This window comes from Panthera pardus, unplaced genomic scaffold, assembly GCF_024362965.1.
Source record: "Panthera pardus isolate Hobbes unplaced genomic scaffold, ASM2436296v1 HiC_scaffold_6, whole genome shotgun sequence".
Classification (NCBI taxonomy): domain Eukaryota; kingdom Metazoa; phylum Chordata; class Mammalia; order Carnivora; family Felidae; genus Panthera; species Panthera pardus.
In genome coordinates, this window is record NW_026526991.1 from 76,857,737 (window position 1) to 76,876,639 (window position 18,903).

Genomic DNA, 18,903 nt, shown 5'->3' on the forward strand with positions numbered 1-18,903 from the left:
ACTCCTAGTTTTGTTTATCTGTTCCACTATTTTTTGATATTGATATCATTGATTTCTGCTCTAATCTTTATTATTTCCCATTTTCTTCTGGTTTTGGGCTTTATTTGCTGTTCTTTTGCCAGCTCCTTTAGGTGTAAGGTTGGGTTATATATTTTAAATATTTCTTCTTTCTTTAGGAAGGCCAGGATTGCTATGTATTTCCTTCTTATGACCACCTTTGCTGCATCCCAAAGGTTTTGGACTGTCATGTTTTCATTTTCATTGGCTGCCATGTACTTTTTTATTTCCTCCTTAATTTCTTTTTTTTTTTTAATGTTTATTTTTGAGAGAAAGCATGAGCGGGGAAGGGGCAGAGAGTGGCAGGGGTAGTAGTATTGGGACAGCAGAGAGCCCAATCTGGGGCTCGAACTCACAAACCACAAGATCATGACCTGAGCTGAAATTGGATGCTTAACTTACTGAGCCACCCAGGTGCCTTGGTGTCTTTAATTTCTTGGTTAACCCATTCATTCTTTAGTAGGATGTTCTTTAACCTCCAAGTATTTGTGGTCTTTTTTTCCTGTGGTGATTTCAAGTTTCATAGCGTTGTGGTCTGAAAATATGCACAGTATGATCTTAATCTTTTTGTACTTGTTGAGGGCTGATTTGTGAGCCAGTATGTCATCTATTCTGGAAAATGTTTCATGTGCACTGGAGAATTCATGTGTATTCCGCTGCTTTTGGATGAAATGTTCTGAATATATCTGTTAAGTGTCCATCTGGTCTAGTGTGACATTCAAGGCCATTGTTTCCTTGTTGATTTTTCTGCTTAGATGATGTGTCCATTGCTGTAAGTGGGGTGATAAAGTCCCCTACTATTATTACCAATGAGTTTATGTTTGTTATTAATTGATTTATATATTTGGATGCTCACAACTTGGGGGCACCGCTACTACTTAGATCAACTTTACACAAAACTGTTGAGCTTAAGTTCTACAGGGTTTTCTTTGTTAGGAGAGAAAGCAAATTCAGCAAAAATAATCAACTGAACCCTTACTATTGAAACCTGGGGATTATTTATGGCCTCTCATCTGGTCTTATAAAATCAACTCTCTCTACCTAACCTTACCTTTCTACTCCAAGTCCAAACCCCAGAAAGAGGAAAGTCTTGAAAAGAGTAGCCAGGCTGTGTGGGCAAGAATCCTTTAAGACTAGGACTGAGGTGTACTCCATTGTGAACATTTGAAGGTGACCGTATCTGCTCTGTGTATGGCAGGGTATGTGTGCGGCAAGAGGGACATAATGGTGTATTCTGAAAAATTTCATCTTCCCTATAAATTATATATAATTTATATATATAAATTTTTCTGAGGTAACCAGAGGATAATCAGTTGAATATGGGGACAAATCATGGTTAGTTAATGCTGTGAATATAGATTGCCAAACTCTTGTCAGGATGGGAAATACTTATAAAATTTTTTGTCCTACAATTTTTTGGGGGGTGACTTCTCAGCTATAGCCTGGGATTTGAGGCATGCATCTAAGAAACAGGCATAATATTTGGTACCTTCCTTTCAAGAAGATCAAGATTACATAGGTGAACTCTCTTTGAATACTTGGATAACTATATAGCTGTAAGAAGTTTTAAACATGTTTAAAAGTGTGATGGTGGGACATAAATGCACGTAAAACAACTGTTTACTCTGTGAGCCAAGAATAGCAAAGGATGACTTCCTGTCATGAAAAACCACCAATGAAATTTCTTTTAAAATAAAAAACAAAAACAAAAGCAAAAAAACCCTCTTAGCTCCATTCATATTTTTGTCAAGCTGTCTAATCTTGTTCCTGTCTTTCTTGTTCATACTTCTCAAAAGGTGGGAACTCTACAGTCATGACCTCCACTTCCTCAGCTCACCTCTGTCTGACTAACATACACCAGACTCTGCTCCCTCCAAGACTAGTAGAGACATCCCAGGTGCCATACCCACAGGTCACTGTTCAGTTCTTATATCCCTGGACTTCCCTGGGTGCATCTGACTGTGCTGACCTCATTCTCCTTTGGCATTCCTTCTTCCTGTATTGCCTCACAATCAACTCTCCCGGTTCTGCGGGCTCTCTCCAGCAACTCCTTTCCTCTTCTCTCTCATCAGCATCTCCTTCCCCACTTTTTCCCTCCTCAGCCACATCTAATCCATCAGGTAAGATCCATAAATGTTCACTAAATAAATATTCATAAACATATCACAAGTAAATGTGTTTAGACATTATACAACAATTCATTGGCAAAACATGAAGTTATCAGTTCAAACATGGAACCCCATTAACAGATTAAAAGCTTTTAATCTTTATATGTGAGAAAACAAGGTAAATGATATCTTACTGAACATATAGCTGGAGGTAGGTCCAAATAAAGACCTTACCATTCCTCGTAAGCTAGTCTGCTCAACAGGTGTGCAGGAATTTAAATACTTCCCTGTCAAGTTCTGATGTCAAACCTCATTCCTGTTTCAGGTCCTCCGCACTTGCCCTTCCCTCTGTTTAGAACATTTCCCCAAATTTTCCTCTTGCTTCCATAACACACTTCATTAGACTCTGTACTTAGATGCCATTTCTTCAAGTATCTCTTTGCTTCATCACAACCCCTTGAGACTTCCTACCTATTCCAGCACCTTGGTCTTTTTGTCATTTAATAGCACTTATTCCTGCCCAACATTAAATTTTTTCCCGCACTCATTTTATTGTCTGCCTCCCACCCTAGAAGGTAAATTCCATGAATAAGGGAATTTTTTTTTATTTACTAAGGAATCCCCAGTATCTGGCCCAAAGTAGGTGCTCACTAAATCTTTGTTGAAAAATGAACAGAAGAAAAAACAGTAGGGAATGAATAAAGACAATGTAAGTGTGGGCTCCACCACTCTTACCTACCCAGGTAGTGACCACGGTGCCAGGTCACAGACACATCTGAGCGAATGGGCATGGAAATACATGATAAGTTTCTGAAGCAAGTCAAGCAGCAAGTACACTTGCTAATCTTGAGGAACAAGCAGGCAGGAAGTCTATGGCCCAGGACTAACGAACTTGACTCATCAGGATACCACACTTTCTCCAGGACAAAAGAGTAAGTCTCAAAGGGAAGATGGTGGGCAGTCCAGGAGATAAGGGATCCTATAGAGGTCACGGATATTCTAGATGCTTTCTGGGGGAAAAGTGAACAAGAGATGTCTGACTTAGCAAAAATGTAAATCAAGGGAAAATTTTTTAAACTTTCTTCTTGGCACTCTTCTCTATTCCTTTGCTCTTCTACAGGGTGGGTGGACAGTGACGCGTGACTTTACGCTAGCTCTCCATTTTCCCTATTTATGATCCAGATTTTACCTCATGACCTAAACCTGGCAGTCATGTAAATCCTAACACTATTCCAATGTGATCACACAATGGTGTTTTCCTCTTGAAAACAGATGTACAGTCAGCCAACCTGGGAGCCCAAAATAGCTAGTCATTTCATAAGCCCCAGTTATATTCTCTTCACTTGTCTCCACCTTCACTGATTTGTCACTCACTGGACAGCAGGGATGTCTGTGTTTACAGCAGCACCAGCTTTATACCTTTTCTAATGCTAGAAAAAATGGCAGACTCCCATGCTCAAAGTTTTTTTGTTTTGTTTTGTTTCATTTTGAGAGAGAGAGAGAAAGTGAGAGAGAGAGTGAGTGGAAGCAGGGGAGAGGAATGGGGAGGGGAGGGGGGGAGGGAGAGAGAGAAGGAGTGAGGGAAGGAGGGAGGGAGAGTAGGAGAGAGGGAGAGAAGGAGAGAGGGAGAGAAGGAAAGAAGGAGAGGAGAGAAGGAAAGGAGAGGAGAAAAGGAGAGAAGGAGAGGAGAAAAGGAGAGAAGGAGAGAGGGAGGGAGGTCATGATCTCACAGTTTGTGGGTTCAAGCCCCGCATCAGGCTCTGTGATGACAGCTCAGAGCCTGGAGCTCTGCATGGATGGCTCAGAGCCTGCTTGTAATTCTCTCTCTCTCTCTCTCTCTCTCTCTCTCTCTCTCTCTCTCTCTTCCCCTCTCCCTCTCACACTCTGTCTCCCTCTCTCTCAAAATAAATAAATTAATTTAAAAAAATGTTTAAAAATTTTTAATAAAAAAATTAGAAATAAAATTAAAATCACCTATAAAACAATCAGGTAGATATAATCGTGGTTAATGTTTTGATTCATTTCCTTTAAAACTTTTGCATAATACGTATCAGGATTGGCATTATTTTAAACATTGTGCTCTTTAAGTAATTTTATGAAATCATGGCACCTAGGTGGCTCAGTCAGTTGAGCATCTGACTTTGGCTCAGGTCATGATCTTGCAGTTCAGTTCGTGAGTTTAAGCTCCACGTCGGGCTTGCTGCTGTCAGTGCAGAGCCTGCTTCAGATCCTCTGGCCCCGTCTTTCTACCCCTCCCCCATTTGTGCTCTCTCAAAAATAAGCATTAAAAAAATAAATTTTATGAATTTATTTCTAAAGAAGAGTTTGCTTCAGTTTTTTCTCAATTATGCCAGGGTAGATGGGGTTTAAAAGATGATTTTGATATGTAATTAAGCTATTTAACATTTTATAGGGGTTGGTAATGCTCAAGGACATAATTTCTCTAAGAGTCCAATAAATATGAGCACAGCCATTTCAAATTTCTTCACATAAACAAAACTTTCCACCCAACAAGAGTTGGCTCCTGATTCAAAGGAGACTTATTTTCAGCTGATGTACCATTTTCTCCTGCAGGTTGAGCTCATTTATTGTTCAGAGTCACTATCTGCCTTTCTAATAAGGTTTCTAATAGCCTCTTAAATGCTGTTCACTTTGGAAGATTTTCAACTATTAGCTGAATAATGCCTCATGCTAGATGAAACTCATGAATTTTAAGAAGCAATTGGGGTGCCACAATTTGGTTCTTTCTTTAAAAACTGGCGATACAGTGTTCAACAGAACTGTAATGCCAGAAAACACACACACATTGCCCTTGTAAGATTCCCCTCTCCCCCATGCCACCCCACCCCAAATTGCCTTTGCTAGGGAGAGGATCAATGTCATTTTTGGTTTAACTCATGTAAAACCACAGGATTTATGGTTTTAAAGCATCATGTCTGGGAACAATACAGCCCACACTTACTTAACACCCAACATGATTTATATGATCACCAAGGAAAACCTGAGACCTTCCTAATCATATATAGTTTCACAAACACAAGAAATTTAAGTGTTTTCATTTCAGTAGGGTGTACACATTTTCTGAAATGAACTAGAAGATCAAAATTCCTTACCAAAGAAAGAAAATAAAAAGCTGTTAGATTTCTCAAGGGAAGAAACCTCCCTACTTAGTACCATGTCATCCAATCAATTCTATTTAAGAAACATTTACCAGGAATGTTATGTCACATGCAGATAATAAAAAGGGGTTCGAAAGCTATTCCCTGCCCTCACAGACGTCACAGTCTAACATACTGGTTCTTAAAATGTAGCTCCTGGGCCAGCAGCATCATGGTATTCTCTGTTAGAAAACTTTTAACTGCCAACTCAATTTCTTTAGTAGACTGAAGGGCTAGTCAAATTTCTATTTCTTCATGGTTTATTCAGTTTGTCTTCCAAAGAAATGTGTCTGTTTTATCTAAGTTGTTCATAGTAACCACTTATTATCCTTTTAATGTCTGTAACAATCCTGATATTGGAATCGTCTCATTCTTGATCAGTCTCAACAGGGACTTATCAATCTTACCATTACTTCAAGGAAGCATTTTATTTTCTCTATTGTCTGTTCTCTAGTGCATATTTTTCACTTTTATATTTTTTATGCCTTTCTTTCTATTTACTTTTGGTTTAATTTCCTCATTTTCTAAATTCTTCAGGTAGAAGCTCAGATCATTGATTCTAAAACTTCTTTTCTAATGTAAGCATATAAAGCTGCATATATTTTTCCAGTTTTATAGTTTTTTAATGGCAGAAGAGTATTACAATACCAATTATTCCATCATGGCCAGGACCAAAATTCTTTCACGGAACTCCTTCTTAGTGCTCACTTAAAAATCAAATTAAGAACCAATGTGGGTGGGGGCTGTGCTAAATTGGTGATAGGCAGACATTGTTGGGATGAGCACAGGGTGTTATATATAAGTGATAAATCACTGGGTTCTAATCCCAAAACCAATACTACACTATGTGTTAACTAACTTGAATTTAAATTAAAAACAACAACAACAACAACAACAACAACAACAACAAAATAGGGGCACCTGCATGGCTCAGTCAGTTAAGCAACCGATTCTTTATTTTGGCTAAGGTTATGATCTCATGGTTGGTGGGAAAGAGCCCCAAGTTGGGCTGTGCACTGACAGCATGGAGCCTGCTTGGGATACTCTCTCTTCCTCTCTCTCTGCCCCTCCCCACTTGCTCATACACATGCTCTTGCTGTCTCTCAAAATAAATAAGTAAACTTAAAAAAAAAAAAGAACCAATGAAATAAACCAAATGAGGGGGGAATAGGTCCCCACTATGGTGAACATGTAAGTTTATTGAGCACATACAGAACTCTCAGAGAGTACAGCTGAAGAACTGTGTTTTCAGTGAACAATTCCTCTGATACTTGCTTTCAATCCAGTGAGAAGAGCTATAATCCAAACCTCCATAATTTTCAGTGTAAAGAAATTTATGGGAAAAGTGCAGCTAGGCAGATTTTGCCTCAAAAACTCACATACACACCACTTGCACCCAGCAATGCAAACCACTTCCTTTTCCTTCCCCTGCAGGGATGTATACCCCAACAGCTGCCATTCCATTAATAAAAACCTTTCCAGGACTGGTAAATTCTCAACTCCTTCCTACAATGCGTACAGAGCACTATACTAGGTGAGATGCGATGAAATACAAAGCATAATCCATGCTCGAGACAATTTAAGGAAAACAACAAAAAGAATTTGGGGTGGTTTGGATTCTGTAAATGTCAAATGTCAGAATTCTCAGTCAAAACTGTACCACAAAATTGCCACTGAGATACAGTGAGCAAAGGACAGTTTTTTCGGTAAATGGTGCTAAGTCCAATTGATATCTACATGGCACAAAAAATAAATCTTGACCCCTACCACACATCTTTTACAAAACATCCATTTCAGAGCAATCATAGACCTAAATATGAAAGGTAAAACAATTATAAACAAATAAACAATATGCTTCTATAAATACTGTAGGAAATCATCTTTACTACCTTCAGATAGGCAAAGGCTTTTAAAAAGAACACAGAAACCTAACTCTAAAGGATAGAACTGAAATTGAGCATTGCTCATCAAAGGACACCAGTAAGTATAAAAAAGAAAGCATTACAGGAAAAACAAGTATTTATAAGTGAGTGCTCAAAGAACCAGTATTCAGAATACATAAAGAATGCAGACCGACCAAAAAAAAAAAAAAAAAAAAAAAGACAATCCAATTTTTTCTTTTTAAATGGGCAAAAGTCTTGATTGGGAACTTCACCAAAGAAGGTCTCCAATAAGCATATAAAAATGATTAACCATCAGAGATATGTGAATTAAAATCACAAAATGATACCACTGGTCACCTGTCACATGGCTAAAATTTTTTAAAACCTACGGAGAATACTGGCAAAGAAGTGGAACACCCAGAATATTCACACACTACAACCAGTATGGAAAACTTTTAGGCTAACATCTCCTAAAGTTTAACGGATGCCTACCCCATGACCCAATAACTCCACCAAAAGACACGTACAAAATGTTCATAGCACCATTCATCATAATAGTCAATGCCTGTCAATGGCAAAATGGAAATAAACTACTAATCACAATGAACAAAATTACTGCTACAGTGTGCAATGGATTGGCCACAAGCTTTGGAAATGAATGATCTTGGACATGAATTTCAGTTTACATGTAGGACTAAATATGCAGATATGAATACAAAACCTCAAAAATCTGCTTTCTCCATCTGAAAAACAGGGTCATAACCATCTTACAAGAGAATTCTGAGGATTAGAAATAATGTGCCTATAAAGCAAAGCACTATGTCTAATAGGTGTTCAGTAAACAGTAAGACTGGGATTTAGGCAACAGCACTTCTATCACTCAGGATCAATACCAGTCTTTTTCATACATAAACTCTTTTCCTGTAAAGATAATGTTCCACCTGACCTGCCAAACCAATTTGTAGCATTGCCAACTCAGTCATCGGTGAAACTATACAAGAACCAGGTCATGGCATTTTATTATTCAGCTACTTTATAAACCCACATGCAATTGCAGCTGTCAGTTCTAATGCCAGAGGATCAAATGAGTTGGAAAGATTAAACAAATGGGCAGGAGAAATGCCAACAAGTGTATAAACTGGATAGGAGTCCAACTGGTTCAGTTACAAAGTTGATCCTTAGAGAACACTAAGTGCACTGTATGCACTCTGAAGAGAAGCACGTGCAGGTTACAATGCCCAAAAAACAAAAGAATGAAAATGGGGACAAAAGTCCCTTGTTACTGTGGTTATGAGCGTAATCCTGAGTCTCCTTTAGTCTTAAAAATAAGTCTATTCATACTTGTCGTTAGAGAATAAAACATATAGTCCTATAGTAAATCTCACTTTGGCTTCTTTTTAATATAAAATATGTGTATACGTGTGTGTGTGTATAAGATCTGGTATTTCGTAGCAACCAGATCCTAAATTTTAAAGTTATAATAAATATTAGGAGAAATGGCTATTTCTAAGTATAACACATAGTCAGTAATATTTTACTCATTTATAAAGAAAAGTCAGGATATTAACTTGTATTGCCATCTAAACTAGTAAGGGGAAGGCAGAGGCAGGGCAAAGAAAAAAAATCTTCTGAAATCTTGAAATCAAATTAAAACTTTTTTTTCATTTTATTTATTTTTAGAGAGAGAGAGAGAGAGCACAAGTGGGAGAGAAGGTAAGAGGGTAAGAGGGAGAGAGGGAGAGAGAGAGAGAAAGAGGGAGAGAAACTCAAGCAGGCTCCACGCTCAGCACAAAGCCCGACACAGGGCTTGATCCTATGACACTGTGATCATAACATGAGCCGAAATAAAGAGTTGGATGCTTAACTGACTGAGCCACCCAGGTGCTGCTTGAAATCAAATTTTCTGATCCAAAATAACTCCTTGAAGAGTAAGGCTCCAAACTTTTATATTTTGACTTTATATTCATACACCCTAGCTAGTTCTAGTCTATTAAAATTAATTATTATGCCTATCAAGTTTTAAAAGTAAGATATAGTTAAGAAATTATGAGTATTTCAAAGTACTCTAAACTCAGTTCTATTCATTCCACAAGAAAGGTCAGTAGTCCATCTTGGTGCAAGTCAGTGACATAGGGGCTCTATACAATGGGAATGAAGAACAAGAAGCTTTTTCTTTCTTCTGTGGCTGAATTACAGGGAGAATCCCAGTCCATTTCTAACCTAGTAAAACAAAGAAAAACTTTGGCCAAAGCCTTGTGAATCTGTTTTTTTCCCCAGGCACCATATTTTTATAGCCCATGCTTGATTTATTTTGTTGCATGGATCTAGTTTTCCATTTACATGAGGTTGTACATAGAAGAACCAACCTTAGTTAGGGGAGTCCTCTTTCAGTTTTCTTCAATGAACCATTTATTTGCAAAAGTTCTACAAATTCCACTCCAGTTTATTTCTCTAAATAAAGCAATGCCCCCCACCTTTGAAAAACAGCAAGTGCATAGACACAGAAGTAAAAGTTTAAAAAAATGTGAGATCCATAAGTTTAAGCCAGCACTGCACCCAACACATTTGTTTAAAATCCTAATTCAGTGTTTTTCCTTAAAATTCTAAGGTCAGCTATATGATAAATCAAGAATATAAGTACAGTGAGATTTCCCCCACCCCAGGCACTTTGCTAGATAGTCTTTAATTAAATATGATGGTGTCCTCACTTATTTATAATCCAAAATATTGAAAAAAATTTAAATATCTAACAATAGAGGGCATGTTAACTAAAGTAATACTTTTTAACAGAATCATACAACTATTGAATTTTTACTAAGAATTTTTAGTAACATGAGATAATTCCATGTTACATGGGAGGGGATCCACATAAAATAGGACCCCAACTGGGGCATCTGGGTGGTGGCTCAGTTGGTTAAGCGACCAACATCGGCTCAGGTCATCATTTCACGGTTCATGAGTTCAAGCCCCATGTCGGGCTCTGTGCTGACAGCTCAGAGTCCAGAGCCTGCTTCAGATTCTGTGTCTCCTTCTCTCTCTATTTCTCCCCTACTTGTGCTCGGTCTCTCTCTCTCTCTCTCTCTCAAAAATAAATAAAGATTTTTAAAAAATTTAAAAAAATAAAAATAGGACCCCAACTCTGTAAAACAGATACAAAGAAACATACATCAAAATGTTGGCAATAGTTACACCTAGACGTTTATTTTCTTTCTTATCAAGAAAAATCTGTTTAAAATTATTTTCTGAACAAACACATTTACTTAAATTGGCTTTTCAGTTAACTACAAAAGACCAGGAGAACATTATAGCCCCAATGACAGAAGGATCTAGTCAACTGGACTTAAGATCCTAGTATGTAATTTTAAGAAATCCTTAAACTTGCACATTGCCAATGTACCTTGCTAATGTTTTAGTAGTAGAGAGAATTTTATTCCCAAATAACTGATGACTAAGAGAATATTAAGTACACAAATAAGTTCTGAGAAATTGACTAAAGTATAGTTTTTATGTATTAGAAACCAAAGAAGGGAGGAAATGGAAATTAGAAATAGAAGGAAAAAGCTTAACATAAAAAGTCTCAGATCAGAAAGGTCAACAGTTTCACTCAAAGCACAGCTTACATTCACCACTCTCAGAGAACATTGCTATGCCATGAATCCTACAGAGAAAGGCCATTACCTCAAGGAATCATATATGGACCATAAAGTACATTATGTCCTAAAACCACACCACAAAACCATTCTAAACAAGAGCCGTGATAATTTCAGTAGTGAAAAAATAACTTATCATTTAATAGTAATCAAAAAGACAAAAACCAGTTACTTCATCTACTCACCTACTTTGTATATTCAAAACTTCACATGTTTTTAACCTGAGATACCTCGGAAATAGAAATTGCAAAAATAAAATACTCACAGCCCCCCATAAAGGATCTCTTTCCAACAACATCCAGTGCTGCCTTTTATTCTTCTGATCAATCATACTTATTTCCCGCTTGTGGAGGAATTATTTGTATCTATAATTTATGGGTAAAACCTACAGGTCTGTATTTAGACACCAGACACGCACACATCCTCCATTTGACATGAAGAACTAACTAATGGGAAGTGCAGAACTAGGTTTCATAACTCTTCTAGCACTGATGCAGCTTCAAAGACCTACGCAAGTACGGCATTTCAAAATTCCATGAAGGTATTTCAAAATGCAGTGAGAGAGCTCTTCAATACTATGGTGGAATGGGAAGGATGGGCCCAAGGACATTGTGATTTTACTGTAGTTACAGCCTTTAGATTTAAAACAGACTATCCTTTAAAAATAGGTTTTAAAGGGTCTTAGAAATTGTTTTCATATTCATTAGAAGTCATAAGAAATGTCGAATAGCGAAAGACAAGTGAAAGAGTATTTAAGCTCTCTGCCTCTCTGGAGCAAAAGACCCTTCTATTCCTTTCCTAGGTCACCTAACAATCCCAAATAACTTCATAAAAGCATCAGGATTTTAAAGGAGATAAGGGGCAGGGGGCGGTACCTAGATGGCTCAGCTGGTTGACCATCCAACTCTTCATTTCTGCTCAGGTCACAATCTCAGTTTGCAGCTTCGAGCCCCACGATGGGCTCTGTGCTGACAGCATGGAGCCTGCTTGGGATTCATTCATTCATTCATTCATTCATTCTCTCTCTCTCCACCTCCCCTCTCTCTGCTCCTCCCCCTATTCGCTCGTGTGAACTGTCTCTGTCTCAAAATAAACTGTAACTAATAAAAAATAAAGAAGGAAAGTTGTGAATGAGCAAATTTCTCATCCTTGCCACATTTATAAGGGAAAATTACTGAAGTCCATGCTTTAGTTCATAATTCACACAGACATCTCAAACACCCAGGGGTGCCTGGATGGCTCAGTCGGTTAAGTGTCCAACTTCGGCTCAGGTCATGATCTCGCAGTTTTTGAGTTCAAGCCCCACACTGGGCTCTGTGCTGACAGCTCACAGCCTGGAGCCTGCTTCAGATTCTGTGTCTCTCTCTCTGCCCTCCCCCACTCACACTTTGTCTCTGTCTTTCTCAAAAATGAACAAACATCAGAAAAAATTTAAAAACACCTAATTGTTTATTACAACATGAGTTGAGCATTTACATAATAATCCCAGTGTTAATTTCTGTTTCATGTACTATTTAGATGTTGTTGTCAGCATCAAAGTCTAACACCAAGACTAAGTTCACTTTGCAATATCACTATGTCTCTGAAAGAATGACAAACTGAAAATCGTAGATTACCTTAAAGAATTTGGTAATACTTGAGGAAATTTTGATGCATAGAAAAAGCATTTAATGTAGCTTATGAATCAACAAGTGCAATCACGGAGGAAACTACTTGGCAAAATACATTAAAATCACAAAGTCTTAGAAATTTAGAAATCCTCTCATTATATGGATGAGAAAACTGAGGCCAAGGGTGCTAAGGTAGGTGTAGACATACTGACATCAGGGAGACAAGCTATAAACATTCCAGATCTTCTTACAGACTTTTTTTAGTACATTTCTGAATTAGTTCTTTCTCAAACATGCTGTTTTCTGGTGTACTTTCAAGGAGTGGTGATTTTCAGGGCAAGTCACCTACTGGCAACAATCTCTTGCTGTCAGTGAATATTATTATCAGCTTTGAAAGCTGATCTCTATGAAGTGAAAGATAAAGAGAAATGGCATGTTCATACAGTATGGTGGTATCCAACTGAGGACGAATGCTTTGCAAACGTCACCGATCCAAGCCACCCTCCCCACCCAGATCAGCCAAGGGTTGGGGTGTCCTCTGCAGAGTCAGGGTAGGTTTGCACAGGAAGTGTTGGTGTATGTACTCAGTCTTGGGTGATGAAGTCAAATGAGGATGTCAGCATTTTTGGTTCCCTTCAAACTGACCACATGCCAGTGAACTATTGCCTAAAATTGCAACTGTCCTCCTCCACTACATTACCAAGGCCGGAAGGGTCCTAATGAGTATGGTGGCTCTGGTTCTTGACCTTTTTTTTTTTTTTTTCCAATGTTTTTAGCAGAGTAGTAAGCAAAGAAAAAAGAAAATTCGTACAAAATATTTTCTGATAATTTGACCTTGCATAATGAAGATTTTTTTAAATTAATCTTTATAATTAAGCCTTCTCATTACTATTCATTTCAGATATTATGTGGCTATAGTTGTAGAAACGGGTTGCAAAAATTGCACTGAAATAACATTTCTCTCATAAATGTGTGGGTTTTTTTTTTCAGTTTGGCTGTTTATATTTTATAAAAACAGATTTATGTGTCTTGGCTTTAAATCAAGTGATTTTGATCAATTCAGTCATACTCTAGATACTAATTAAATTTGAAAGTGGCTTTAGAAACCATGATTATCAACCAATGTGTTATAAAGCTAAAATTAGTACCCTACCTCCAAAAAACATTATGGGGCTAAAAATAAATCTTTAGAAAAGCAAACAGAGCTATTTATCTGCTCCTAACACCATCATCCTATGCCATGTCTTGATGAAATTAAAATTATCATCAGTAACTACAGCTGTATACTTATGTGTCCTTCTCATAACGACCGTAACAAAGGTGCCAGGGGCCCCATTTTACAGATCGTAAAAGTGAAAAATAATGGTAAGCAGCTCCCAGCAGAACTGTGATTCAGACCCTGCGCTGTTTAACTTCAAAACCTGGTCTCTAAAATCCAAACGTCTGCTTAGTCTCCCAGAGACTTCTTGAAATTATTAAGCTGGTACAAACTAAGAAAACTTTTTACCCTGTCTGCGCTTTCTTGTATTTAACTCTAAGCTCAAAACCTAAAACTGTTCATACCCGGTAAACTTCCCCTTCCTACTTCATGTGACCTTTTCATAACCAAATTCCCCAAAACTTTTTTTTTAATCTACTTGGAAGCCAATATTTGACCAATGATCCTACAAAAGTAGGATCATTTTAAATAATTCATCCCATAGCCCACCCAAGCAATAGTCAGTTTTATCTTAGTTTGATTATTGGTCACGAAAATGGGAAGAGCACATTTGTCACTTTCTCAAGGTCACTTTGAGCTAGAAATATAATTCTGGTTTAAGGTCTGGTTGCTAAACCACGCTTCCTCTGCAATAGCGAGCTACCATTGGTAGACTGGTCGCTAAGAAATGAAAAACAACAAGAAGTATGAGATATTTCAAATATTTTTTTTTTTTTTGCTGATCTCTTTCCCTACTTGTCCCTCTATATTTTTCCCATTTCATATATATTTTATATTGTGATTATGGGAAGAAACTCCAACTGCTTTGGCAAATAAGGAAAAAGCTTATTCCTATTTCAAACATGAAGCAAAGTTTCATTTCCTTTTATTAAAATATGGTATATAGCCTCAAAAAGTATGACATTTTCAAAAAGCATCATGTTAAATCCATTTCTTCTATTTAAATTTTATTGGTACATCCCATTATCTTTTGACTTATAACTTTAAGACAGTTCACTAAGAAACACGTAGCTACCGACACATTTGGGAATTGGCACCGTAGAGGATCTGGTCTGAACTCGCACCGCCAACTGAATTTCTGTGGTGATGGATATGTTCTGTATTTGTGCTATATAATAAGGTAGCCACATGAGCACTTGAAACAAGTAACCAGGGAATTAAGTTAACATCATTTTAGTGCATTTAAATTTTAATTTTAAAAGCAACCAGTGGCTGATGGACAGCTTAGGCCTAAGGTCTGAATATCTTTTTTTTTTTTTAACTTTTTATTTTGAATTATTATAGACTCACAGGAAATTGCAAAAATAGTACAGAGAGGTCCAGTTTCCCCTAATGATTACATCATATTATATTACTATAGTACAATATCAAAACCAGGAAACCGACATTGGCACAATATGTGTGTTTAGTTCTGTGCCACTTTATCACTGGTATAGATCTGCATCAGCACAACCACAATCACGACACTCAAGGATTCTGCCATCACTAAGAGCTCCTTCATGTTAGCCATTCCTAGTCATCACCAACACCTTTCTCTTCACTGTTCCTAACCTCTGGCAGCCACTATTCTGTTCCCTATTCCTATCATGTAGTCACCTACAGAACACTGTATATAGTGGAAACACACTGTGTGTGACTGACAGTGGCTTGTTTCATTCAGCATAATGGTCTTAGGACCCTCTCGGGTTTTTCCGTGTATCAATGGGCTGTTCCTTTGTACTGCTGTGTAGAATTCCATAGTGCAGTTGTACTAAAGTCAGTTCAGCTATTCACATGTTAATGACCATTAAATTACTTAGTTTTTGGCAACGACAAATAAAATTGCTATGAACATTCTTGTACGGTCTTAGTGTGGATCTAAGTTTTCATTTCTCTGGGATAAATGCTCGGAAGTACGACTGCTAGATTGTATGATGAGTGTCCACACGTGCCTATCCTCATTTATCATCTGAATATCTTCATGTTGTTTGCCCATTTTCTAGTGAGATTGTTAGGGTTTTCGTTTTCCTGTTCAGTTTTGAGAGGTCTTTATATATCCTAGATAGAGTTCTTTGTCAAACATTGGGTTCTCAAATATTTTTTCCAGCCTATAGCTTGTCTTTTTGCCATTTTAACAGTCACACAGCCAAAAGTTTTAAACTGATGAAATCCTACTTATCCATTTTTTGCTTTTATGATTTATGCTTTTGGGATCATGGTTAAGAATTTTTTGGTAAGTCCTAGGTCTAGAAGATTTTCTCCTAGGTTTTCTTTTAAAAGTTTTATAGTTATGGGGCAGCTGGGTGGCTCAGTTGGTTGAGTGTCTGACTTCGGCTCAGGCCATGATCTCACAGTTCGTGAGTTTGAGCCCCACGTCGGGCTCTATGCTGACAGCTTAGAGACTGGAGCCTGCTTCAGATTCTGTGTCTCCTTCTCCTTCTGCCCCTCCCCACTCACACTCTGTCTCTCTCTCTCTCAAAAATAGACACACATTGTTTAAAAAATTTTTTAAAAAGTTTACAGTTTTATGTCTTACGTTTAAATTAATGACTTATTTTCACTTAATTCACATATATAGTATAAGGTTTAGGTTGAAGTTATTTTTTTTTCCATAGATATCCAATTGCTCTAATATTATTTGTTTAAAAGACACACTGTATTACTTTTGCACCTTTGGCAAAAGCCCCCTACTTGTGTGGGGCTAATTCTGGGTTTTCAATTCTGTCGCACTGACCTATCTGTTTCTCACTCTGACAATACCAGTCTTGATTACTGTAGCTACATAATGTCTTAGAGTGATTCTCCCCGCATTATGCTTCCTTCTCAAAACTGTTTTTTTTTTTTTAATTTTTACTTTTTAGCTGTTTTGGTTACTTTGCCTTTCCATGTAAATTTTTAGAATAATCTTATCTACACCCATAAAAAATCTTGCTAGCATTTTAACAGGAACTGTATTAAACCTACATACAGCAATTTGGGAGAACTGTCATCTTTATTAAGAGTCTTCCAATCCACGAACACAGTATGTCTTAGATTTTTATTTCTTTCTTTTATTTCTGTCATCAGCACTTTGTAGTTTTCATGGGTATATCTTTTAAAAACAACCCAAACAATGATCCAGAAATAGCTTATAAATGCTACCAAAATAAAAAGTGATAGGCCAAACAGGTTTTGGAAATCAAAGAGATCTGGAGTAACTAAAATTAAAAATCAGGAATCGCATAAACACATTTATTTGGGGCAAATAAGCAGATTTTGCTGAAAGGCTGGCTTCACATAATTTACAAAGAAATAAAAAGGCACCACAGGGAATTTTGCAAGTAAAACTGTAAAAAGGACAGATTGGAAGCTTCAAGGATAGAGTACATACCCTCTAGTTATATGCAGCACTTCTTCCCTTTTTTGATTATATTTCTTCTATGTATCAAACCTGTGCATTACATGTGCACGTTATCGTCTTCTAAACTGTTGGTCATGAGTATCATGCCAGGGAAGTTTGACAATGGCATCTAGAAGGATTCTTCTAAACACATGTATCATGTCATCTTATCCATACTATCCATAATTTCCCTCCTGAATAGGTCACTCCACCAGACTTGGTAGGGTATAAGGAGAGTAAGGAAGACAAACATAAAGAGAAGAATCAAGGAAAGAACAAAAAAGGAGGAAGTACATTACTAGTCAACTTGACAACTACTTACATGTAGGAGAGTGAAAAACTAAAAGTAAGGGAAAGTACTGCTGCCCCACTTTTACAAATGATCAAATTAGAGAAAAAATATTCAACTTAAGTTTAACAATATCTTATCAGTATTATTAAGATAATGTACAACCCAAACCAGAGGTGTGTGGGTGGCTCAGTGGGTTAAGCGGATCCAACTCTTGATTTCGGCTCAGGTCATGATCTCACGGTGGTGAGATGGAGTCTGGTGTCGGGTTCTGTGCTGAGCATGGAGCTTGCTTGGGATTCCCTCTCACCCTCTCTCTCTGCCCCTCTCCACTCTCTCACTCAATCTCTCTTTCAAAATAAATAAACATTAAAAAAAAAAAAAGATTATAACCCAGACCAAAAGCATTCAATCAAATGTTCAATTCTAAGTAAAAATAGGAACTAATGGTCAAAGATTTAATACCAGTCAGATTCTATTAATTTTAAAATACGCCTGTAAGGCGTATTTAAACTCTGTTGAATCACTATTGTAATAAAGCACTAAGTCTGATTTTTTTTTTTTTTTGGATGGAGTTCCAATGTGGATAGAGAAAAATTTACTAACATAAGTGCTTTACACATTCAGGAAGCCACTTATGAGCCTGTATGAGCAAACTTCATACATAATTTGGGTGAATAAGCAGAACCAGAGGGAGTTTCTGCCATCAGTCTTGTCCTCTCTTACCAATCTGGAAACAGCTGCAAAAGCTCCAAATGGTAGAAAATCTTGGGAATTCTTTCCTCCCACTATTCACTTCTGCCTTTACCACAATCATTTCTACAATGCAGTGAGTTTGCCTGTCATTGTCCACAACTCCTGAATAGTATTTAGTCCTGACTCTAGGGAGGAAAGTCTATAGAAAGGGGTTATTTCTCTACCTTTGGTAATATATAAGACAACCTTTACCAAAAATAACTAGCTCAATTTTCAGACCAATTAAAATATATAAATGCATTCAGACATCCCTGTCACATACAAATCTTGGCATAACCCAAGTGCTAAAGACTATATTCTGTTAATGAGTTTAATTCCATGGAAAAAAAAAATGACTTTTGTCAACCAGTGAAATACAACATTTAAAATCTCCACAGGGGTGCCTGGGTGGTTTAGTCAGTTGAACGTCTGACTCTTGATTTCGGCTCAGGTTGTGATCTCAGTTTGTGGGTTCAGGCCCCGCATCAGGCTCTACACTGACAGAAGCAGAGCCTGCTTGGGATTTTCTCTCTCCCTCTCTCTATGCCCCTTCCTGACTTGCACTCTATCTCAAAATAAACATTTAAAAAAATATAATTTCCACAAACACATTGAATTCTACTCCTGTTAACTAAAACTTAAATTTAAAAAAAAAAAAAAAAGAAAAAACTGATGAGGTTTTCCCACTGCTTTGATTAAAACACACATACACAGGTAAAGTTTTTAAATAATAATAAAAAAATAAAATTTCCACAAATATTGAGAGGCTAGTTATATGTAAATGTTTCTCTTAGCCTCCTTCCAAAGCTTGAAACTTTCTCCAACTAACAATTACT

General features: G+C 37.2%; 1 protein-coding gene across 6 annotated transcripts in view; it reads right to left on the reverse strand.

The window, feature by feature from the left end:
* FGD4 (FYVE, RhoGEF and PH domain containing 4) overlaps window positions 1-18,903 on the reverse strand; it is a 245,328-nt gene that overhangs the window by 162,341 nt on the left and 64,084 nt on the right. Inside the window, exon 1 of one of the 6 annotated variants that reach the window (XM_019452410.2) lies at window positions 11,122-11,290. The exons of the other annotated variants lie outside the window; for them this stretch is intronic. Coding sequence (XP_019307955.2) covers window positions 11,122-11,131 — 10 coding nt within the window. The 5' untranslated portion in view covers window positions 11,132-11,290. Of the gene's footprint in view, window positions 1-11,121; window positions 11,291-18,903 lie in introns of those variants that run through there. 6 annotated transcript variants of the gene reach the window in all.